The following is a 19,872-nucleotide window of genomic DNA, read 5'->3' on the forward strand; positions in this document are numbered from 1 at the left end:
GGCGGCGGTGGCGGCGGCGGCGAGGCGAGGCGAGGCGAGCGCGAGGCGGCGGAGGACGGTGTGCGGCGGGACCGGAGGAGGGTGGAGGTGTGAGGGCGCCGAGGGACCTGAGGGGGAGCCGGGCCGGTGGGGCCGCCGCCGCCGCCATGCAGGAAATCATCGCCAGCGTGGACCACATCAAGTTCGACTTGGAGATCGCGGTGGAGCAGCAGCTCGGGGCGCAGCCGCTGCCCTTCCCCGGCATGGACAGTGAGCGCGGGCCCGGGGCCGGCGGGCGAGGGGCGCGACCGACTCGGACCCGGGAGCCTCCCTCGGTCCCAGGACTCTCTCCTCCGGGCTCTGGGACGCCCTACCCCTGGGATCGGGACCTCCTTCCCTTCGGTCCCAGGACCCCGTCCTCCGGGACGCCCTCCCCCTGGAGTGGGGACTTCCTCCCCTTCGGTCCCGGGCATCCTTTCCCCCCGATTCTGGGATCCCCTTCTTCCTGCACTCGGACTCCGGAGCCCCCTTTCCTCGGATCACCGAGCCTCTGGGCTCTTGTAAGGCAGTCTTCGGGACGGCAGGACCCTGTCCGCCTGTTCAGAGTTCTTGAATGAAGGCGCGTATCCCGGATTGGCACTTACTCTCCCCTCCCCCCAGCTACAGGAAAGTACTGAGAGAGCCCCCTTGCGCACCTCCAGCCCCCCGCTTTGAGCGCCCTCTTCTTGTTTTCATCCAGACTGGGTTGGAGGAGTCGTGCTGAGGGAAGGACCGCCTGTCCCTCTCTGCCAGAGACCCATGATTAGGCTCTCAGGCTCCGTTCCCCTCCTAGGACTCCCGCGCCTGGGAGCCTATCCCCCACTCTTCCTCTGGACCCCAACTCTGGGTCATTCCTGACACCTAGGCAGTTTCCTGAGCGCTACCTTCTCCGCCCACCCCCAATTTAGGTGGGATGTCTAGGACTTGAAAAGAAAACAGCAGTTTTCTTATCTTCTCTCCTTTCTGGACACAGTTGACATCTGATGCTGTAACATTAAAGCTCGGAGGGCTCTTAGAGGTCACTGAGTTCAATCCACAGATGGGGCAACTGAGGCCTGGGTGGGGGAAGGGACTGGCAGGAAACCACTGAGTGCGTGGCCAGCCAAGTGAGCTCTCAGTGTTCTTGACCGGTTCTGTTTGCAGCTCCCTGTGCTGTCTGTCTTCCCATAGCTGCCAGAGGACTTTGGCCCGTGTTCAACCACCTGTCCCTGGTCTGGTACAGCCTCCCTGCAGCCTCATTCCTCTCAAGTGGCCACTCTTGTCATGCACACATGACCTCTGAGTTGTCCCACTTGTGCTGACACTTCTGTGCGAGATATTGCTTATACCTAAGAGACTTACCCTCAGACAACCTGATTTTATACATGCACGAGCACCATCTCCACTGTGCTTGTCTTATAAGCAACTGCTCAAATTCAGATACACACTTATTTATCTACCTTGATGCATGTGATCACTGTGTTTGTATGCATACATCCGCTCTGGCACACATGGCCTTTTCCTGTGTTGATGGCACTAGCTTGAGACCATGGAAGGTCCGTGCAGGGACCTGCTCTTTCCCTCCCGCCCTACTTCAGCCTGGGACCACAGATAACTTGAGTCTGTGAGGGCAGGTGCAGTGGTGAGGCACCCACATACCTGTCCTTAGGGAGGGTCAAGGACAGCCTAGCCAGGGGGTGGCCCTAGCTTCCAGCCTCAGACTTGGTAGGCGCCCTCAGCACTCACTGCCTGCTGGAGATTGGGTTCAGTTTGTTAAAGCCCAGGGAGGCCACAGCCCCCCCTCCCTTGTCCCTGCACTTCAGTCCCCTCTTGGTTTAGGGAAGATGTGTCAGTTCTGCCCTGAAGGTGTGCTCTTCTGTCCTGTCCACTTGAGACCCAGTCACCAGGACTGGACTTCTGGCTTTGAGGAATGAAGCAACCTTAATGTCTGAAAAGAATGAAGGCCCAGAAATACTCTTAAAGGATACAGTTTTCAGTGTGAGTCTTTTCAGACTTTTTGAAATGCAAATGAATGACACCATGATGACTCCCAGTTCTGCAACCTTAAGTCTGTCAGCAAAACCTGCCTGCTTCCGAGGAGCCAAGGGATCTCTTGCAAGTTAGCAAGTAGAGGCACGTAAGTGGCCTTCGGAGATGCTGTCAGTTGGTTTTCAGCAATTCTAAAATGCCTGCTGATAGAGAAAACTGTTTTGTTTTATTTTTTTAAAGATTGGCGCCTGAGGTAACAACTGTTACCAATCTTTTTTTTTTTTTTTTACTGCTTTTTCTCCCCAAACCCCCCCAGTATGTAGTTGTATATTTTAGTTGTGGGTCCTTGTAGTTGTAGCATGTGGGATGCCACCTCACCACGGCCTGATGAGCGATGCCACGTCCGTGCCCAGGATGCGAACCAACGACACCCAGGCCACCAAAGTGGAGCACACGAACTTAACCACTTGGCCACGGGGCCAGCCCCCAAGAAAACTGTTTTTAAAGCCACGAACAATTTATTCTCTAGCCGTGGTGGGTGAATTTCTGGTGTCATTGGAACAGCTTGCCCCTGGAGCCCACTGACTTCCACCACACTCACTTTTTATTCTCCTGTCCCCGTCACCTGAACCAGCTGCATCTGTGGAAGTGAAAGACTGTGCTCCTGTCATAGTTGTGTGTTGGTGTTGTGTGTTAAGAGTAGTCCTGCTTCTGCATCTTCAATTATGCTTTTCCCTCCAGAATAGCGTCCACCTCTTCTCTGGAGCCTGTCCCTACTCAGAGTCCCCATTTGCTTATTTGTGCTTCCTGCCTCACATTAAAGTGCCTTAAATTAGCCCTCTGGAAGGTCCGAGCTGGGGGTAATTAATTTCTGTGATGTTGCGCTCCATCCTTCCTTCTCCCACCCACTTGTAGCTCTCTGAAAGCATCTTACTAATAGGAGATTCTTAGAAAGCGCTGAGTAAGGACCAGTCTTCAACGTATATGTCTCATTTTGAGGGAATGTCTGAAATAAGCAGCTGTTTCCCTGCTTGGTCGGGCTTTGCATCCTTTTGCCAGTCTGTTTCCTGTATCCTGAACCCTCCGTGGGTTAAAGGCCAGAAGGCTTCCCTCCCCGTCTTTGATGTCACCAGGAGCAGTCGCACTTTGCTTTCTTTGATGCCTCTCCTTTTCTCTCCTTTCTCCAGAGTCGGGGGCTGCTGTCTGCGAGTTCTTTTTGAAAGCTGCCTGTGGCAAAGGTAAGAGACCCCTGGCTCCCTCACATTCCTCCTGCGGTGTCTCCCACCACCTTGTCCCCTAGCAGACTTGTAGGCTATCAGGCTTGCATTGCTTTCTGTCCTAGATGACGCTGTGGTTTGGACAGGCTAGGAACACGTCGGGGTGGTCTGCCCAAAACCTAAAACACAGGACTGAACCCGGCTCTGAGTCTGCCTTCTCACCTCACTTTCCTAGTGGCCACGAGTTGACCTGTGAGATGGACAGAGGCCCCTAGCACCGAGGTGTTCAGGAACTTTCTCAAGGTCACAGAGTTAGTGAGTGGCTGAGGCCTTTCTGATTCTACAGGCTTCACAGGCTCACTGTCCTCTGTGGCCTTGCACCAGAAAAACCTACAGTGGTCTGTCTCGTGGAGTCTTGTTCACACTAACCAGCCCCAGCAGAAGCTGCACTGTCCACTAATGAGGGGACCATCCACTAATTTATAAGGATAAGAGTCGCTGGGCAAGACCTTACCTGTATAGGTCCGGGCGTTTTTCTCCCTGTAGGCAAATTTACCTGGAAACTAAATTATAATCAGAAGCTTAAATAAGGAGCACAGAGTTAGAGCAAGGGGGATGGGTTTAATGGATGATTTTTCAAGTTTGGGTTCTCTGACTCAGTCATCTACCATGGAAGCGACAGACCTGCCAGGCACATCATCCAGCTTGACCTCAGGCCATCTGGTCGGGCCGTTTCCCCTGCTGGGCTCCTGGTCTCATTGCCATGTCTTCGCTCGGTCATTCTGCCCTTCTGCCCAGCCACCTCTGTCAGCACAGCTGCCCTCAACATGGGGCACTACGACTGTGTCTTTGTTAACTAATGTAATAGCCACTAGCCACATGTGGCTGTTTCAACTTAAATTGATTAAAATAAAATAAAAAACACAGTTCCTCAATAACGCTACCCATATTTCAAGTGCTTAATAGCCACAGCATAGATAGAGAATGTTCCCATCGCTGCAGAAAGTTCTGGTGGCCGGGGCTGGTCTAGATCTGCCGTCATAGCCTCGTGCTGGTCGGGCCTTCCCAGTAGTCCTGCCAGGCCTCTAGTTAGAAGTCCTTTCCTAGGGTGCGGCTCTGGCCCATCTGGGGGATGATCACTTGGGTCCTGCTGCAGAGGGCAGACCTCTCCAGTCTGTGTACACTGCATTGCTTCAGTTCTGAAGTTGATCTGTCTTACTTCTTGGAGGCTAAGTGGGCACTTTTAACTAGAGATGGACCCTGCCTTGAGTCCAGGCTTCTGCTGGTGGCCGTCTTTACCGTCTGTACTTTAGGGCTGTGTGTCCCACACCCCAGGCTTTCTTTTACCACCCCTACAAGTTCCATGTACCACTGGAACTATTCTTTAAGCAAATTAAGAAATAAAGTCACTCCCCTCCTCAGGCTTGTCAAGCCTCCATTTTACAGTAATATCTGTGAAATCCGTGAAATGATTTGGTATTTTAGATTCTTACCCAAACAAAATAAAATACATAGCTATTAAAACTTAAAATATGTGCCCATGTACAGAACTGTCTAAAATCAAGTTGCCTTCTGCCAGGGGCACCTACACCACCTTCCAGGACATGCTACTTCCAGGTGCCTCAGGGAGGTGTGGGGGGTGAGCACCTCTGCTCCCGTGGCCCAGTGCGCCGGGCCGAGGGCTGCCTCTCTCCTCACACCGCCCTGTCTTCCTTGGCAGGGGGCATGTGCCCATTCCGCCACATCAGCGGCGAGAAGACAGTTGTGTGCAAACACTGGCTGCGGGGGCTATGCAAGAAGGGGGACCAGTGCGAGTTCCTGCACGAGTACGACATGACCAAGATGCCCGAGTGCTACTTTTATTCGAAGTTTGGTAAGGAGGATGTCCAGGCCTCCCCTCCATCCCGACCCCCAGCCTCAGGTGCCCTGGGGAGGGTCCCCCAAGAACCACGGCCCAGAGGGGTTCAGCAGCTGCTCAGGTGCCTGTGGTGTCTGCTGTCTCCTGTCTTTCCAGCTTCCCATGAGAACCTTGGGCAGTGCCTTCCAGCCTCAGCTGGCCTTTAGTTACAGGAAGTTATAGTTATTCTCTCATAATCCCCATGGCTCTGTACTGCTTCTGTTTTTGAGCATTTTCAGGTACTTTGGGAAGTTGAGACTAATTCACGGTGGGTGAGTGAGCAGTGCAGCTGGCTGGAGGCCTTGTTTCTGCTCAGGTCGGCCTTCTCCCTGAAATCAGCCTTTGCTTCTGGCGTGGGACTGATTGTCCCTGGACCTGAATTAGGTGCTTCTCTCTGGGAGTGTGATCCAGGGTAGTAGCCTGTCTGTCCTGGACACCCCTTAAGAATAGCAGGTCTGGGGAAGCCCTCCTCCTCACCTTGAAACTGAGATTGCCTCGATCCCTGCTTAGAGGACATGTCGCCTCAGGTGTCCTCAGTGGACTGCATGGAGAAGCAGGGGTGGGCTGGGGGTGGTGGGGCTGGATGGTTCTGATGGAATCCCCTGGCTCTCTGCTCTGGGCGAGGTTGCCCAGGAAGAAGCCATGTTGGTCAGGATGAGAGTGGGCTCTGGCCCCAGGACTGCCAGGCCCGGGCCTGTGCAGGGCCCAGCGGGAGGCTGGAAGCTTGCTGTACTCTCTGGGGGCGCTGAGGAGTGCTGGGCCTGCTGCACGCTTTCAGAGCACTGTTGCCGGAGGAGACGTTAATTATTTCAGCAGCCCAACAGCCTTGGCTTGCTGGCTTGTTAGTGGTAATGTGGCTTTTTAAAAAAGTTGAGGTCATAAGAGTTTATAACGTTGTGAAATTTCATTTGTACGTTATTTGTCAGTCACCACATAAATGTGCCCCTTCACCCCTTATGCCCACCCCCCAATCCCTTTCCCCTCTGGTAACCACTAAACTGTCTCTTTGTCCATGTGTTACTTTATCTTCCACATATGAGTGAAATCATATGGTGTTTGTCTTTCTCTGTCTGGCTTATTTCACTTAACATAATACCCTCTGGTCCATCCATGTTGTTGCAAATGGGACAATTTTGTCCTTTTTATGGCTAAATAGTACTCCATTGTATACATATACGTCTTCTTTATCCAATATCAGTGGGTGGGCGCTTGGGCTGCTTCCACGTCTTGGCCTTTGTGAATAATGCTGCAGTGAACATAGGGGTGCATAAGTCTCTTTGAATTGTTGATTTCAAGTTCTTTGTGTAAATACCCAGTAGTGGGATAGCTGGGTCATATGGTATTTCTATTTTAAATTTTTTGGGAAATCTCCATACTGTTTTCCCATAGTGGCTGCACCAGTTTGCATTCCCACCGTGTGTATGAGGGTTCCCTTTTCTCCATATCCTCTCCAACATTTGTTATTTCTTTCTAATTATAACCATTCTGACTGGTGTGAGGTGATATCTTACTGTAGTTTTGATTTGCATTGCCCTAATAATTAGTGATGTTGAACATCTTTTCATGTGCCTCTTGGCCATCTGTATATCTTCTTTGGAAAAATGTCTGTTCATATCCTCTGCCCATTTTTTGATCGGGTTGTTTGTTTTTTTGTTGTTCAGTTGTGTGAGTTCTTTATATATTTTGGAGATTAACCCTTTGTCTGATATATGATTTGTAAATATTTTCTCCCAGTTGGAGGGTTGTCTTTTTGTTTTGTTCCAGGTTTCCTTTGCCTTGCAAAAGCTTTTTAATCTGATGAAGGCCCACTTGTTTATTTTTTCTTTTGTTTCCCTCATCTAAGTAGACATGGTATTTGAAAAGATCCTTCTAAGACCGATGTCAAAGAGTGTACTGCCTATATTTTCTTCTAGGAGTTTTATGGTTTCAGGTCTTCCCTTCAAGTCTATGATCCATTTTGAGTTAATTTTTGTGTATGGTGAAAGATAACAGTCTACCTTCATTCTTTTGTGTGTGGCTGTCCAGTTTTCCCAATACCATTTACTGAAGAGACTTTCCTTTTTCCATTGTATGTTCTTAGCTCTTCTGTTGAAGATTAGCTGTCCATAGATGTGTGGTTTTATTTCTGGGTTCTCGATTCTGTTCCATTGATCTGTGTGTCAGTTTTTCTGCCAGTACCATGCTGTTTTGATTACTATAGATTTGCAGTATATTTTGAAGTCAGGGATTGTGTTGCCTCCGGCTTTGTTCCTGTTTTTCAGTCTTGCTTTAGCTGCCTGGGGTCTTTTGTTGCCCCATATGAATTTTAGGATTCTTTGTTCTATTTCGGTGAAGGGTGTCATTGGGATTCTGACTGGGATTGCATTGAATCTGCAGATTGCCTTAGGTAGTATGGACATTTTAACTATGTTTGTTGTTCCAATCCATGTGCATGGAATATCTTTCCATTTCTTTATGTCCTCATCGATTTCTTTCAATGATATCTTATAGTTTTCATTGTATAGGTCTTTCACCTCCTTGGTTAAATTTATTCCTAGATTTTTTGTTGTGATTGTAAATGGGATTGTATTCTTGGCTTCTCTTTCTGTTAATTCATTATTAGAGTATAGAAATGCAACTGACTTTTGTAAGTTGATTTTGTACGCTGCAACTTTGCTGTAGTTGTTGATTATTTCTAATAGTTTTCTGATGGATTCTTTAGGGTTTTCTATATATAAAATCATGTCATCTGCACACAGCAAGAGTTTCACTTCTTCAATGCCTATTTGAACTCCTTTTATTTTTTTTTCTTGCCTAATTGCTCTGGCCCAAACCTCTGGTACTCTGTTGAACAGGAGTGGCAAGAGTGGGCACCCTTGTCTTATTCCTGGATGATTGTGGCTTTTTTGTAGAGGCAGCATAAGCTGAGAAGGCGAAGTGCAGACAGACAGAAGTAGGGTCTAGGCTTCCCAGCTCCCCCGATCTCCCTGCCCTTAACAGCACTGTAAGGGGGCGTTGGCTTCTCCAGGGGTGCTGTCTCCTATCTGGCCTCAGAGGATGGAGCCAGCCTTCCTGGGCAGACTTTCAAGGGTGCCTCTGCAGGCTGGCCTGGGTTCCCTCCTTGCCTGCTGATGGTCCCAACCTGGAGCCCCCGAGGCCTCTATGACGCTCCCTGCCTGCCCTTCCCCTGCAGAGCCTGCCCTGGTGCAGATGCACTGTCTGCAGCTCCTGTCACCTGTGGCACAGGTGAGTGTCCCCCTTCTAAGCACTGGAGGGACAGTAGTGAAGAGGATAGACCCAGTCCCTGCCCCGTGGAGCTGTTGCTCTGGTGGCCAGGGAAAGAGGCAGCAGATACACTAGTGAGACAGATAAAAGAAGAGAATTATTCTCGATAATGCTCTGAAGCTGGGACCACAGGAGGAAATCTGCTTTAGGCAGCATGGTCAGGGAAGGCCTCTCTGTGGAGGTGAGACCTGAGCTGGGATCTGAAGGCCAAGAAGGGGCCAGCCCTGGCAGAGGCCTGGTCTTGGAACATCTCAGGGCCACTGTGGCTAGCAGGAGGAAGAGACTGGGGAGGCGTGGGACCTGTGGCGCTGGGAAGGAGTTTGCATTTTCTCTGCACAGCAGTGATGAGGTTGGCCTCTCTGGAGAGGACAAGCATGGAGGTGGCCTGGCCAGCCAGGTGGGCAGTTCGTGGAGTTAGGTGAAAGGTGCTGGGGGCCAGCTGGATAGATTGCTTCTGAGAGGGGCTGTCATAGAGGCTTGATCACGTCCTTCCATGGAGACCCAGCCTTGAGTTCCAAATCTTGCCCGCTTTTGTCCTAAAAGGTAGAATTTGCAGACCTTTCCCTTGTCCCAGCTGGTTTGTGTGGAGAACTGATCAGAGTGGAACAGTCATTTCCTGGTCTCAACTGGTACATTTGCATATCTGGGCCCCCATGGTGCCCGGGACGCCCCCTCTGACTGGGTAAAGGCGGAGCAATGAGTTATTTGATGAGTGTGTACCCCGTGCCTGGCCCTGTCAGTGTCATTGACCCTCGCAGCAGCACAGACACATGTGAGAGGACCCTCACAGCCCGCGTGCAGGTCAGGAACCAGGCTCTGAGACACTCTGCCCTGGGTCTCAGGGCTCGCCGGGCCAGGACCGGACGCCAGAACCACCTGGTCCTCCTTGCCGCACGGCAGGCCCCGGCCTCGGGAGAAGCTGAGGTGGGTCTGGGTCTGGCTCTCCCAGAGCTGTCCCAGGTGGACGCATGTCTGGGTTTCCCTGCAGGGGAATGTAGCAACAAGGAGTGTCCCTTCCTGCACATCGACCCCGAGTCCAAGATCAAGGACTGCCCTTGGTACGACCGAGGCTTCTGCAAGCATGGTAGGTGTCGGGGTGCCTGGGCCCCCCGCGAGAGGCCGGTCTTCCCTTCCTCTGCCCACGACTCTGCCTGTCCCGCCTGTTCAGCAAAACCTGGTGTTAGGCATTTGGGGGCTGGTGAGGCTTTTTCACACCCTCAGCTCACTGGAGCCTCCCGAGGCTCCCGTGTGGGCTCGTTCACACTTGTATTTTTAATAAGGAAACTAACGTTGGAGAGGTTGTGTGCCCTGCCCACTGTCCCCTATGAATAAGAGGCAGAGCCAGCATTTGAAGGCCTGCTCCTGCTCTCTGTACCCCAGGCAGTGTTGTGGGCAGGGCTCTGACTGACATCCCCTGAAGAGGGGACTGGCTGCGTGACCTGGATGCTTGGCTCCACAGGTCCCCTTTGCAGGCACCGGCACACGCGGAGAGTCATCTGCGTGAATTACCTTGTGGGATTCTGCCCCGAGGGGCCCTCGTGTAAATTCATGCAGTGAGTAGCCACCCCTGTCCCCCTCCCCTGCTCCTGCCCCTGCCCCTGCTCCTCCTCCATGTCTCTTGCTGGGTGGTGTCAGCACAGGGCCGGGGAGAGGGGTCGGGGGAAGGGAGGACCACTGCTGCTTCCTGAGCCCAGAGGAGGCTCTGCCTAGACCAGCACTTAACCTTTATTGGGTCACAGGCCATCTGGGCATCTGATGAAAGCTATGGCCCCTGTGCTTCAGAGAAACTCATGCCGACATAGTCTTGCATATCATTAGGGACCTCAGGCTAAGAACCTGTGCCCTAAAGGAAGGGAACTGCACTTTCAGGGCCTCCTATATGGGGCCCTGCACTTGGGCTTCCATGTACACTAGTTCGTGTAACTCTCACGAGTGTGAAAGAGAGAATGTGCCCATTCCACATGTGCGAACGCTGAGGCTCAGAGCTCGGCCACTGGCCGGGGTCACGTGGTGGCACCTGGTCAAAGGCAGGTCTGTGGGCCTCTGAAGCCAGGTTGTCCTTGCCCAGCAGGGCTCAGCGCTCCTCTCCCGGGCCTCAGCGTACATGTGTCAGTTTGGGTGGTTGTAGGGCTGGGCTTCTCCTGGGGTGGTGCCGGGACCATGGAGTAGCATCCCTCCACCCCACCCCTACCTCTGTGCTGTCTCTGTCCACACCATTGACACCCACCCAGAAGCACAGTGCCCTGCTTCCTGGATGACAGCCCAAGAGCCTGCAGGTGGCACAGGGATTCCTGCTGGCAGGGTGGGCAGGCGTGCCCTCCAGGGATCTGTGTCAAGGTCTGACACTTGAGTCAGAGCCCCCAGGGAAGAGTGTGTGGTTGGAGGGGCTTGTGTCTAAAGCTCCTCGTGGAGCAGGCTCATGCCTTCTGACAGTACAACTGCTGTTCCCTTCATTTCTCTGAGCAGCCCTTGCCCCGGGTCTCACAGCCAGGTGCAGGCAGAGCTGGGCCTGAGCCCAGGCACATCTGATTGGTTCTCCCCGCCGTCCCGTGGCCTCGGGTAGAACTGAGAGCCAGCACCCACCCCACATCTGGGCGGTTCGTGTTGCTCTGTACTTGGGCAGGGGCTGGCTGTGATTTTCTGGGGCCAAAGTTTGAGAACACCGCCTGGCCTGCTTCCTCTCTCATCCCCTCTTCTCCTTCTCCTGTTCTTCTCCTCTCTGGCTGCTGGGTGACCAGCCCTCGATTTGAACTGCCCATGGGAACCACCGAGCAGCCCCCACTGCCGCAGCAGACGCAGCCTCCAACAAAGGTACCGTGCCCCGGCCCTTCCTTGGCCTGTGGTGCTGCCGGCCCTGGCAGTGTCCTTGCAGCAGAGAACTCGGTGCCTGCCCTGGTGCATGAGCTGCTGGAGACCTAGCTGGAGCCCTTGTGAGGGGAGAGAAGGGGAGTCACCCTGTGTTCCAGCAGAAAATTTAGGGAGCAAAGCAGTTTGCATCTCTCTGTAGAGATGGGGGGCTGTCTGTTAGAGCTGACTGCCCACTTGGCTTCTCTTCCCTCCTCGCCTGGTGAGTGCGGTGGCAGCTCAACAGTGCCTGCCGTGGGAGCCAGAGCAGAGGGCAGTGTGGGCCCCATGTGTCTGCTGCTCTTGCTTCCGGTTCAGACGCTTCCCTTTACAAACGGGGAAACTGAGACTCCTAGAGGGAGGGCCTTGCCTGAGGTGCCACAGCTGGCCAGGAGCAGACCCGGGGTGCTCTGGCCAGTGCCGTTATTGCACTGTGTGAAGGTTCCCAACTGCACAGAACAGAGGGCCGAAGGACCAGCTGGCCCATTTTCTAGACACGGGGGTCCCACAGCCCAGCAGTGGGCGCACCCCCTCAGGTATGAGAAAAGAGGGAAATGCTATAGACAAATGGGAATCTGCAGCAGCCCTCCCCAAACCAAGGGCACCCTGGGTTTGGTGATGGGAGTGGGGCGCAGAAGGGCTGGCCAAGTGCGCCAGGCAAGGTCTCAGGCTGAGTAAACCTGCCCGCCGATCCTGCCTCCTTACGTCTTACCTGGTTGGATTCTGAGCCCGTTGCCAAAGTCCCGCCAGGCCCTCCTCAGTGCTAGACGCTGAGCAGCCAGCAGGGGGCGTGGCCGTACCTACTCCATTGCCCCCACCCGCAGGAGGTTGGGCAAATCAGACTGAACTCCTCACCAGCAAAGCTGGGAATTCCTGGGTGTGGCTACAGCCAGGACAACTAGGGCTTTCTAGCTCGGGGTGCCTGCATTTATGGGGGCCAGAGCCAGGAACCCACTTGGTTGGGTTTTGGCCTCGCTGTCCCGTCCTCACACCAGGAGCCCCCGTCCCCCTTGCTCTCATGACTCCCTAGTGGAGGGCCCTCTCAGCCCCTAGACCGCAGGTCAGCGTGTCAGCCTCCAACTGTTTTTCTGTGACTGTTGCTCGCCGTGTAGGCTGCTAAACATCTGGCTGAACCAAGCGTTCATCCTGACCTGAAGCTAGAACCTCAGAAACAAAAGTAAGGCCTGCTCATGCCCTTGCCCCGCTGCCCCAGAGACCTCCTTGTCTCTTTGATGTTTTGTTTTCTACTTTTATTTTTCGTTTTTGTGTGTCTGCATGGTGTTTTTCGGGCAGCAGCTCCTGCCATCATCACCAGATGTTTCTTTTCCGCCTGCTCTCCTGAGTGGGGCCACCGTGGAAGCCCTTCTTCCTGCTGGTCATGCGGGAGAAGTCCCGCCCTCTTTTTTCCTGTCCCCATTGGTAGTCTGCGTGCACGTGTTTTCCGCAGTAAAACCGTGTTGTGTAACTCTTTCCAGCAAAGTAACAATCCGCCATTACAAAGGTCGTCCTCCTTGATCCAGTTAACGAGTCAGAACTCTTCTCCCAATCAGCAGAGAGCCCCACAGGTCATCGGGGTCATGCAGAGTCAAAACAGCAGCGCAGGCAACCGGGGACCCCGGCCGCTGGAGCAGGTCACCTGTTACAAGGTGAGTCCTGGGGCTGGGGGCGGGCTGGGGTCTTCAGTCAGTGGCCAGTTCCATTCCCCAGATAGTTAATTTTGAAAAATGAAAGCGCCTTTGTTTTTGCTCATTGTAAAAGTGGGCCACTCTGCTGGGCTAGAGACCATCCTACTTCCTTCCACGACACACCAAGGCCAGGGGAATGATTAAACACGCTGCTGAATGAATGAAGCGCGCTTGCAAGAAAGGGAAGGAAATCTTCCAGAGGCTAGGAATAAAATGGAAACACAAATTGAGGGATGGCAGTGAGCTCTGGAGCCTGTGTTGTCCTCAGAAGCCACGTGGGCACACCCAAGGGAAAGGGACGAAGCTTAAGGCCCACACAGGGAGGAATCAGATTAGAACAGGCTTCTCCCCTACGCACACATACATAACATAGGACACGTTTCAACTTTTACAGGGTAAACTTGAAAAACCTACTAGAAAACTTGTCTGTCTCATTCTTGGCTCTGCATGGAAAGGGGAGATAAGAGTCCCTTGAGAGTTTGTAGCCTCTGGCGGGCCCTTCCATGACTTCAGGCCTGTATTCATGCCCTTGGTGAGGGCTGAAAAGCTGCAGAGTTTTCTAACCTAAAACAGCCCTGGATGAGTGCCTGGCTCTTTGAGGAATTTATTCCCAGCCCAGACCACACAGAATTCCCACAGCGGGGTTCTGAAGATGAGTTCATAATTAAAAATCACAAAATGTAGGAGGAAACGAGCACCACCGAGTCAGTCAGTGGAAACAACTGACAACAGAACTGGACTCACAGAAACTTCAAATTTGGGAATTAGGAGACAAAATACAAAGTTAGTACATACTTTTTGTAAAAACTTTTAGATGATGTAGAAGTGTTGAGGATACAAAGTGAGTGTTGTCCCTATGCCTGCCTTTCCTACAACAGCCGCTTTATTCAGTGTGTCCTCACCCTTTTTGGTTTCAGTACTCCTTTACACCCCAAACTCCTAGCGAGGACCCCGCCAGGGCCCCTGGACCCTACTTGGAGAGCTGCTCTGCTCAACTTCCATTCACACAAGCACAGGATGGTATATATTTTTAACATCTATAGGGCCCTAGTATGTATACCATTCCTATAATTTTTTGTTTACAATATATTGTGGCTCTCTCTACGTCAGTATATCTAAGTCTAATCTTTTTCAGTGGCTGCATAATACAACCACAGTTTATTTTCCCAGTTCTCTGTTGGTAGACAATTAAGTTATTTATAGCTTTTGCTGCTAAAAGCAGTGCTGAATCTGACACTTAGACATTTGTGAGCTCTTGTCTGATGATGTTGACTCCAAGTAGAAGGTCATCCGTGACTCCAAGTGGAAGGTCCAAGTCAAAAGGCGTACACTTAAAATGTTCATAGACATTTTAAAGAAAGGCCGAGCCACTGGGCACTTCCCATGGCCGTCAGACACTCACTGAGCACCTGCTCTGTGCCGGCTCTGCTGAGGAAACAAAGACTGGTGCTGCTTCCCTGGAGGGATCTGTGTTCCGGGGTTGCGGAGGCAAGTGCCCAAAGACACCAAAGCTAAAAGTGCACGTGGATTCAGGGAAGACCTCAGAGATGTCTGAGCCTGAGCCCTGAGTGAGGAGAGTACAGAAAGTAGGTGTGGAGAAGTGAGGTGAATGGGGAGCCTGCCCCACACAGAGCAGACCGCTTCCAAACGGTCAGTTCTCGAGGACAGTGAGGAAACTTAGGTGTCCTGAGGCAGCCCAGCTGACATCTTGCCCTGGCCGGGACTCTTCAGTAGTGCTCCCTCTGTGAAGTCCTGAACTCAGAGAGGCGCTGGGGGGACCTGACACCTCTTCTTACCAAGGGCGCTTCACAGTTACTATCAAAGATGCCTCCTGGGGAATCCTGGATTCCCCAGGATTAGCCATGGAGGCCGATGGACATGACAAGTGCTGTGAAGGGGCCTGCATGGCCCCTCCCTCTGGTCCTCACATCAGCTGAAGGGCTGACTGGCAGCTGCACAGGCCACCCGTCCACACGAAGGTCACACCTACAGACCAGACAGACTTGAGAACATGGGGACTGTAGGGTCACAGGAGTACAGTAGGCAAGAGTGCTGGGCAGTGACCAGGCAGAGCGTGGATTCCAGGCCGAGGAAGCAGGGACTGGGAGGGCAGTGGGTGGGGAAGTGCAGAGTGGTGCCCTTGCCCATCTCCCAGCCCCTTGTTCAGTGCCTGAGGCTGCTGTTCACTCCCTTTCTTACAGTTCCCTCCTGCTTTCTGAGGAGTAACGGGAACGAAGGAAGAGAAGCTAAGGAAGGGCCAGGATAATCAGAGCCAAGACAAGTCAGGGTTGGTGCTAGGTTTTTGAGAGGTGATTCTACAGGTCTGTTCACCCAAGTCTAACCGACGCCCCGTCTCTCTGATCCTGTGACCAAAACCTGTCCCCAGGGGTAGCTTAGGCAGGTGTGCAAGAGCCAGGAGGGAAAGCTCTGGGTGCAGCCCACCCTCAGTGTCCACAGCAATGAATCCCTGAGTTGGGGTAGGAGCCAGGTGGCTTCTCTTGTGTTGTTCCATCCCCCGTCTCCAGGGAGTCCCAGAACGGTGCCTCAGAGGTGAGTGACTGGCCAGCTGTGCAGAAGGGTTGGTCTCTGGACAGGCGGGGCAGTCCGATGCCATGGGCTCCTCTTCACCCTGTCACCCACGGTGAGAGCCCTTCCGTGGGCAGGCCCCGTGTTGGACATGGGCCCACTCGAAGCAGCTCCTGCTGTGCGCTCTCAGATCCTCCTCTCGCCCCGGCAGTCTCTCTTCCATCTGCTGAGTTGCTGGCTGCAGTTTCTGCACCACTGTACCTTCCGGAGCTCCCCTCCCCTCGGGTGTGAGACAACATCTGTCCCAGTGAGAATGTCAGAGTCCCCGTCCCCAACCTGGTATTTGGTGGGTGCTGCCTTAGTTGAAAATTGCATTTGAAAACGGTGTTTTTGTCTCCTCCTTCCCTTCTGCTGTTCCCAGTGTGGTGAAAAAGGACACTACGCCAACAGATGCACCAAAGGGCACTTGGCCTTTCTCAGTGGACAGTGACAGCAGCTGGAGGCAGCTCAGAGCAGCCCGAGGGGCCCTGTTGTTGGAGACAACTCTGGGTCATCCTTGGGAGCGTGCATTTAACTGTTTAATGCCAGCGTTGGTGCAACTCTGGCTAGAGCTGGCAGGCAGGCATGCTGGGTTCATCCTTCTGAGGGGCCACGTCTGTCAGTTTCCCTATCATTTTGCTGTAATCTTTTTTTAAAACGGGGACGTGTGTTCCAGTTTGGTCCCTCAGGTCAGCATCATGTTTGTCTAGGCATCAAGGCCTCCTGGCTGGGACTCCTTGCACACTGCCCTCTGAGGAGGGGAGGAGGCAGGGGCAGGGCTTGTGCTAAGCAGTTCTGTGTAGGAGACGGTCCTTCCCCTCAGGGTCTCATTAAACACCCGTTCTTGGTGACCCCAGGGGCTGGTGGGTCATTTAAAGCTGCCGCCAGGTCAGGCCTGCTTCCTCCATATCCTGCTGGATTCCGGAGCTGTGCCTATCAATGTGATTTGAAGGAGGCAGCCCTTCAGGGCAAACTCAAGGGCGCTTGTTGCCTTGGCCTGGTCCTGCTCCTGCTCCAAGGTGGCAGTGGCTGAGAGGCGTGCAGGCCTCTCAAGGTGAGGCTCTTTTTCCTCTGGGCTTATTTTCTTGGGGCACCTGCTTAACAGTGTTTAAGGTATACCTTAAGCTGGAGCTGCAGACCACCCTTTCAATAGATGACCCAGTCCATCTGTGCACCTACCTCCTGCCCCATCAAGCGTCTGTGCTGTCATTCAGACACCTCTGGCCTTTGGAGGAGACCACCCTGCTCCTGAGCCTGGAAATGTGAAACTGTCACCTGCAACCTGCTGGGCAAGTGGGCCTATCCAAGTTCAATTACAAGAACAATTTTTATGAAGTTGATTAAAGCTTGTTTTTTAAGCTGCGTCTCGTTACTTCCGGGACTCTGTGCTGAGGAGAGGACTCTTGCTACTGGCTGCACTAGCCGTCTGGCACGAAGCTCTGCTGGCAGCGCCCACTTGTCCCCTTTCAACAAATGTGAATCTCACAAAGGGAAGCCATGCTGCCAGCGAAAGAGGCCTTTGTACTGGCAGCTGGTAAAGTCTGGAAGCTTGGCCTTTGGAACAGCCACTACCTAGCAGGTCTCTTGATCTTCATCTCAGATGTTGGATATGTGTTTACTCAAATTCGCATCCTCTAGAAGATACTTAGCCACAGCATCCCACCCCCTTATACTCCACGCAGTACATAAGCTCACCACACACCCCTCAACAAGCAACTGGTTGTGGCCTTCATGTCACTCACTTTACTGAGGACCTCCGAGGGTGTAAGGAGGGTGCTGGATACGGGGGCAGCTGCAAGCTCCCATAGGGCTGTCCTTTCCCTCACCCTCTGGGTCATCCACTGAGCCTCCTGCAGGTGAGCCTTCCTTACCTGGAGGGCCCATGTCACCACAGCCTCCCATTCGAGTCCCTGATACCCTGGTAAGGCAGGAAGATGGGCAACACAGGGCTTCTGCTTTATAGTGTGAAAGCCGCAGCTGACAGAAGGCTGAGAGTGCTTACGACGCCCAAGGCAAAGAGCAGGGGAACAGCTCTGGGCATTGCTGACAGGGAGCTCTAGATGATACCCACCCCCCTACTGAGCTGGGACAAGATCCCAAAACGGTGGTGTGGGGAGCCCACCAAGGCATCGGAGTTCACAGCCCTGGGCTGTCTGGACAGCCCCCCTTTGGGAACTGTACTCATGCCGCCATGGGCAGCAGGTGCTCCTAGAGCCCTGAAGTGGCTCCACCAGTGAAGCAGTCTGTGTACCAGTCATCTTTTATTGGGTTCTCAGGATATGAAAGGGCTCGGGGTGCCGGGCAAAGGTCACGGTCAGGAATGCAGAGTGCGCCTCCACACTGGGCCCTCTTCAGTGGTACTTGCGCCGCCGCTCGTGTTCTGAAGTTAGAAAGGCAAAACAGTAAGTTTCTTAAAAGGTATAAAGAAAGCACAAGATGATTGCAAGGGTAGGAGGCCAAAGTCGTGGAGAACCATCCAGAGAACTCCTTTCAGGAGACGACCCAGAACCTGCTGCCAGTGTCTCAGTGGAACTGGCAGATCTGGGGGCAGGGAGGCACCTCGAGCTATCTGCCACCTGGCCAGCCTCTTCCTTCCCAGAAGGAACACCCACTCCGACAGACAGCCCCTAAGAACCCATCCTTCAGAGCCAGCATCCCCTCGGATGCCACAGACTGGCTGGGGGCTGGACGCCGTCAGAAACAGCCCCTGAAACCCAGTCAGCGTCTCCCACCAGACAAGCTCCTCTTAGGTCTCAGAAGCGGGAACAGCTACACTTTTCTAGAACACTGCACAGACACTGGATCATACCACTCAACCCATTTCCCTCATTGTGTTGGCTGCTAGCAAGATGAAGCCAAACTTTCCACCAACCTTTCGCACAGCCTGCAGTATCTTATAGGACGCTTCCTAAGTATTACCTTTACCCCAGTTTCATCTTATTTTTCCTGTCTTTATTTTCTCTTTGCCACAATTTCCTCACTTAAAATAATATCCTATATACTATATTCTGATAAGTCCCTCCAATTCTTCAGCTGTCAGTAGAATGGTGGACTTCTGAATCTGACCGTGAACCAATACCACCCTCTCATGGGAAGCCCCACTCCAGACAAGGCAATCCAAGAGACACTCACTGAGTTCCTTGTAAGAACGGCAGTAGTTGAAAAGCACGTAAGCTGCCAGCACCATAGAAATCCCAGCGACACTCCCTTTCTTCACATTGATATACTTATTGTAATACCTGTAGTAACCTGCAAACAGGAGAGGAGGTCACCATCCTGCTTTGCTGTGAACGCTTCACGCAGTGCAAAGTTGAGTCTGGCTTAAATTCAGGGACCCAGTCCTGCTCTGGCTCTAAGCCGCTCGCCCTACATGCACCGGTTGATCAGGGAAAAGCACAAATGCCCCATAGGGTCTTGGGTTCCCAAGAGCCCAGGACAAGCTCCAGCTAGGCCCACCTTGACCCTGCCCCTTCTCTTTGGTCTTGACCTTGCCGTAGAGCTGGCTCAGCCTCTCGGCCTTTGATCCTACCTCACCCTCACCTCCAGCCCTGCGGACCCCCTTACCCTAATTCTGACCGAGAACCCAACCCCCAGTAAGGGCCACTTGGCTGTGGCCAGCTGCGTCAGCCTGCCCTCGGGGAGGAGGAAGGCTTCGTGCATTCATCTCTTTACTGGATGCCCCCACCAGTGAGGAAAGACACAGTCTCTGCCCTTGGGAGGGGCTCAGGGCCTAGTCAATAAAAAAGGATGAAATGATCACAGGCCCCAGTGTACAACAGTGAGGGATGCCAGGAAGGAGCAGGGCAGGGAGCTGTGCGCACGAATAGGCCACACTCATCTCCACTGAGGAGTCAGGCACTGTTGTAACTAAGGGTGCGAACGAGGCAGAGCATTCTAATCTGAGAGCAAGGCTGAGGAAAGGCCTCAGGCAAGAGGAAACGTGGCACAAGACAGCCACAGGGCAGCCAGAATCTAAGGAAAAACACAGAAGGAGGGGCCCTGAGGCGGCCGCACACCAGGCAGGTCCCTGTGGGATGATGTGGTCTTTATTCCTGGAAGGATGCCACGGGCTCCATGGGACTGATCTGACTAGTCGAGCACTTGAAAATGCACAGACCTGAAGGACAGACCATTTCAAATATTCATCTTGGAAGTTTTGCCTGGCAGGGAGATAAGCATTATATTATGGACTGATATCCGCTATGCTACAAACTCATTTTCCTCTCAAATAAATCTTCTGGTGTAAAAATGCTCATGGACATTTCTTTAAGATGTTGGCAGTGGTACCAATTCAAAGCAACGGAAAACATTTTGGCCGAAGTATCTCAGAGCCAGCCTTGGGTAGGCCCAATCAAACATGGCAATTCCAGGGTGAACAGTCGCTCCCTGTCCTTCTCTCCATAACTTACTGGTC

General features: G+C 52.9%; 2 protein-coding genes across 12 annotated transcripts in view; one reads left to right on the forward strand and one right to left on the reverse strand.

Moving 5' to 3' along the window:
• CPSF4 (cleavage and polyadenylation specific factor 4) overlaps positions 1–19,872 on the forward strand; it is a 21,387-nt gene continuing 1,515 nt past the window's right edge. Inside the window, exons 1-8 of one of the 10 annotated variants that reach the window (XM_070567493.1) lie at positions 1–249; positions 3,174–3,224; positions 4,924–5,076; positions 9,353–9,448; positions 9,824–9,917; positions 11,103–11,175; positions 12,762–12,854; positions 15,841–16,816. In XM_070567493.1, the coding sequence (XP_070423594.1) occupies positions 147–249; positions 3,174–3,224; positions 4,924–5,076; positions 9,353–9,448; positions 9,824–9,917; positions 11,103–11,175; positions 12,762–12,854; positions 15,841–15,909 (732 nt within the window). In that variant the 5' untranslated portion in view covers positions 1–146 and the 3' untranslated portion in view covers positions 15,910–16,816. Of the gene's footprint in view, positions 250–3,173; positions 3,225–4,923; positions 5,077–9,352; positions 9,449–9,823; positions 9,918–11,102; positions 11,176–12,683; positions 12,855–15,094; positions 16,817–19,872 lie in introns of those variants that run through there. The other 9 variants (XM_070567490.1, XM_070567488.1, XM_070567496.1 and 6 more) reach the window with 9 other exon arrangements.
• Positions 17,703–19,872, reverse strand: part of ATP5MF (ATP synthase membrane subunit f) — a 20,142-nt gene continuing 17,972 nt past the window's right edge. For both annotated transcript variants that reach the window (XM_070567504.1, XM_008516053.2), the window contains exons 4-5: positions 18,591–18,707; positions 17,703–17,838 (exon numbers count right to left, since the gene is read on the reverse strand). In XM_070567504.1, coding sequence (XP_070423605.1) covers positions 17,810–17,838; positions 18,591–18,707 — 146 coding nt within the window. In that variant the 3' untranslated portion in view covers positions 17,703–17,809. The remainder of the gene's footprint in view (positions 17,839–18,590; positions 18,708–19,872) is intronic.

The sequence above is a fragment of the Equus przewalskii genome, chromosome 12, assembly GCF_037783145.1.
Source record: "Equus przewalskii isolate Varuska chromosome 12, EquPr2, whole genome shotgun sequence".
NCBI lineage: Eukaryota > Metazoa > Chordata > Mammalia > Perissodactyla > Equidae > Equus > Equus przewalskii.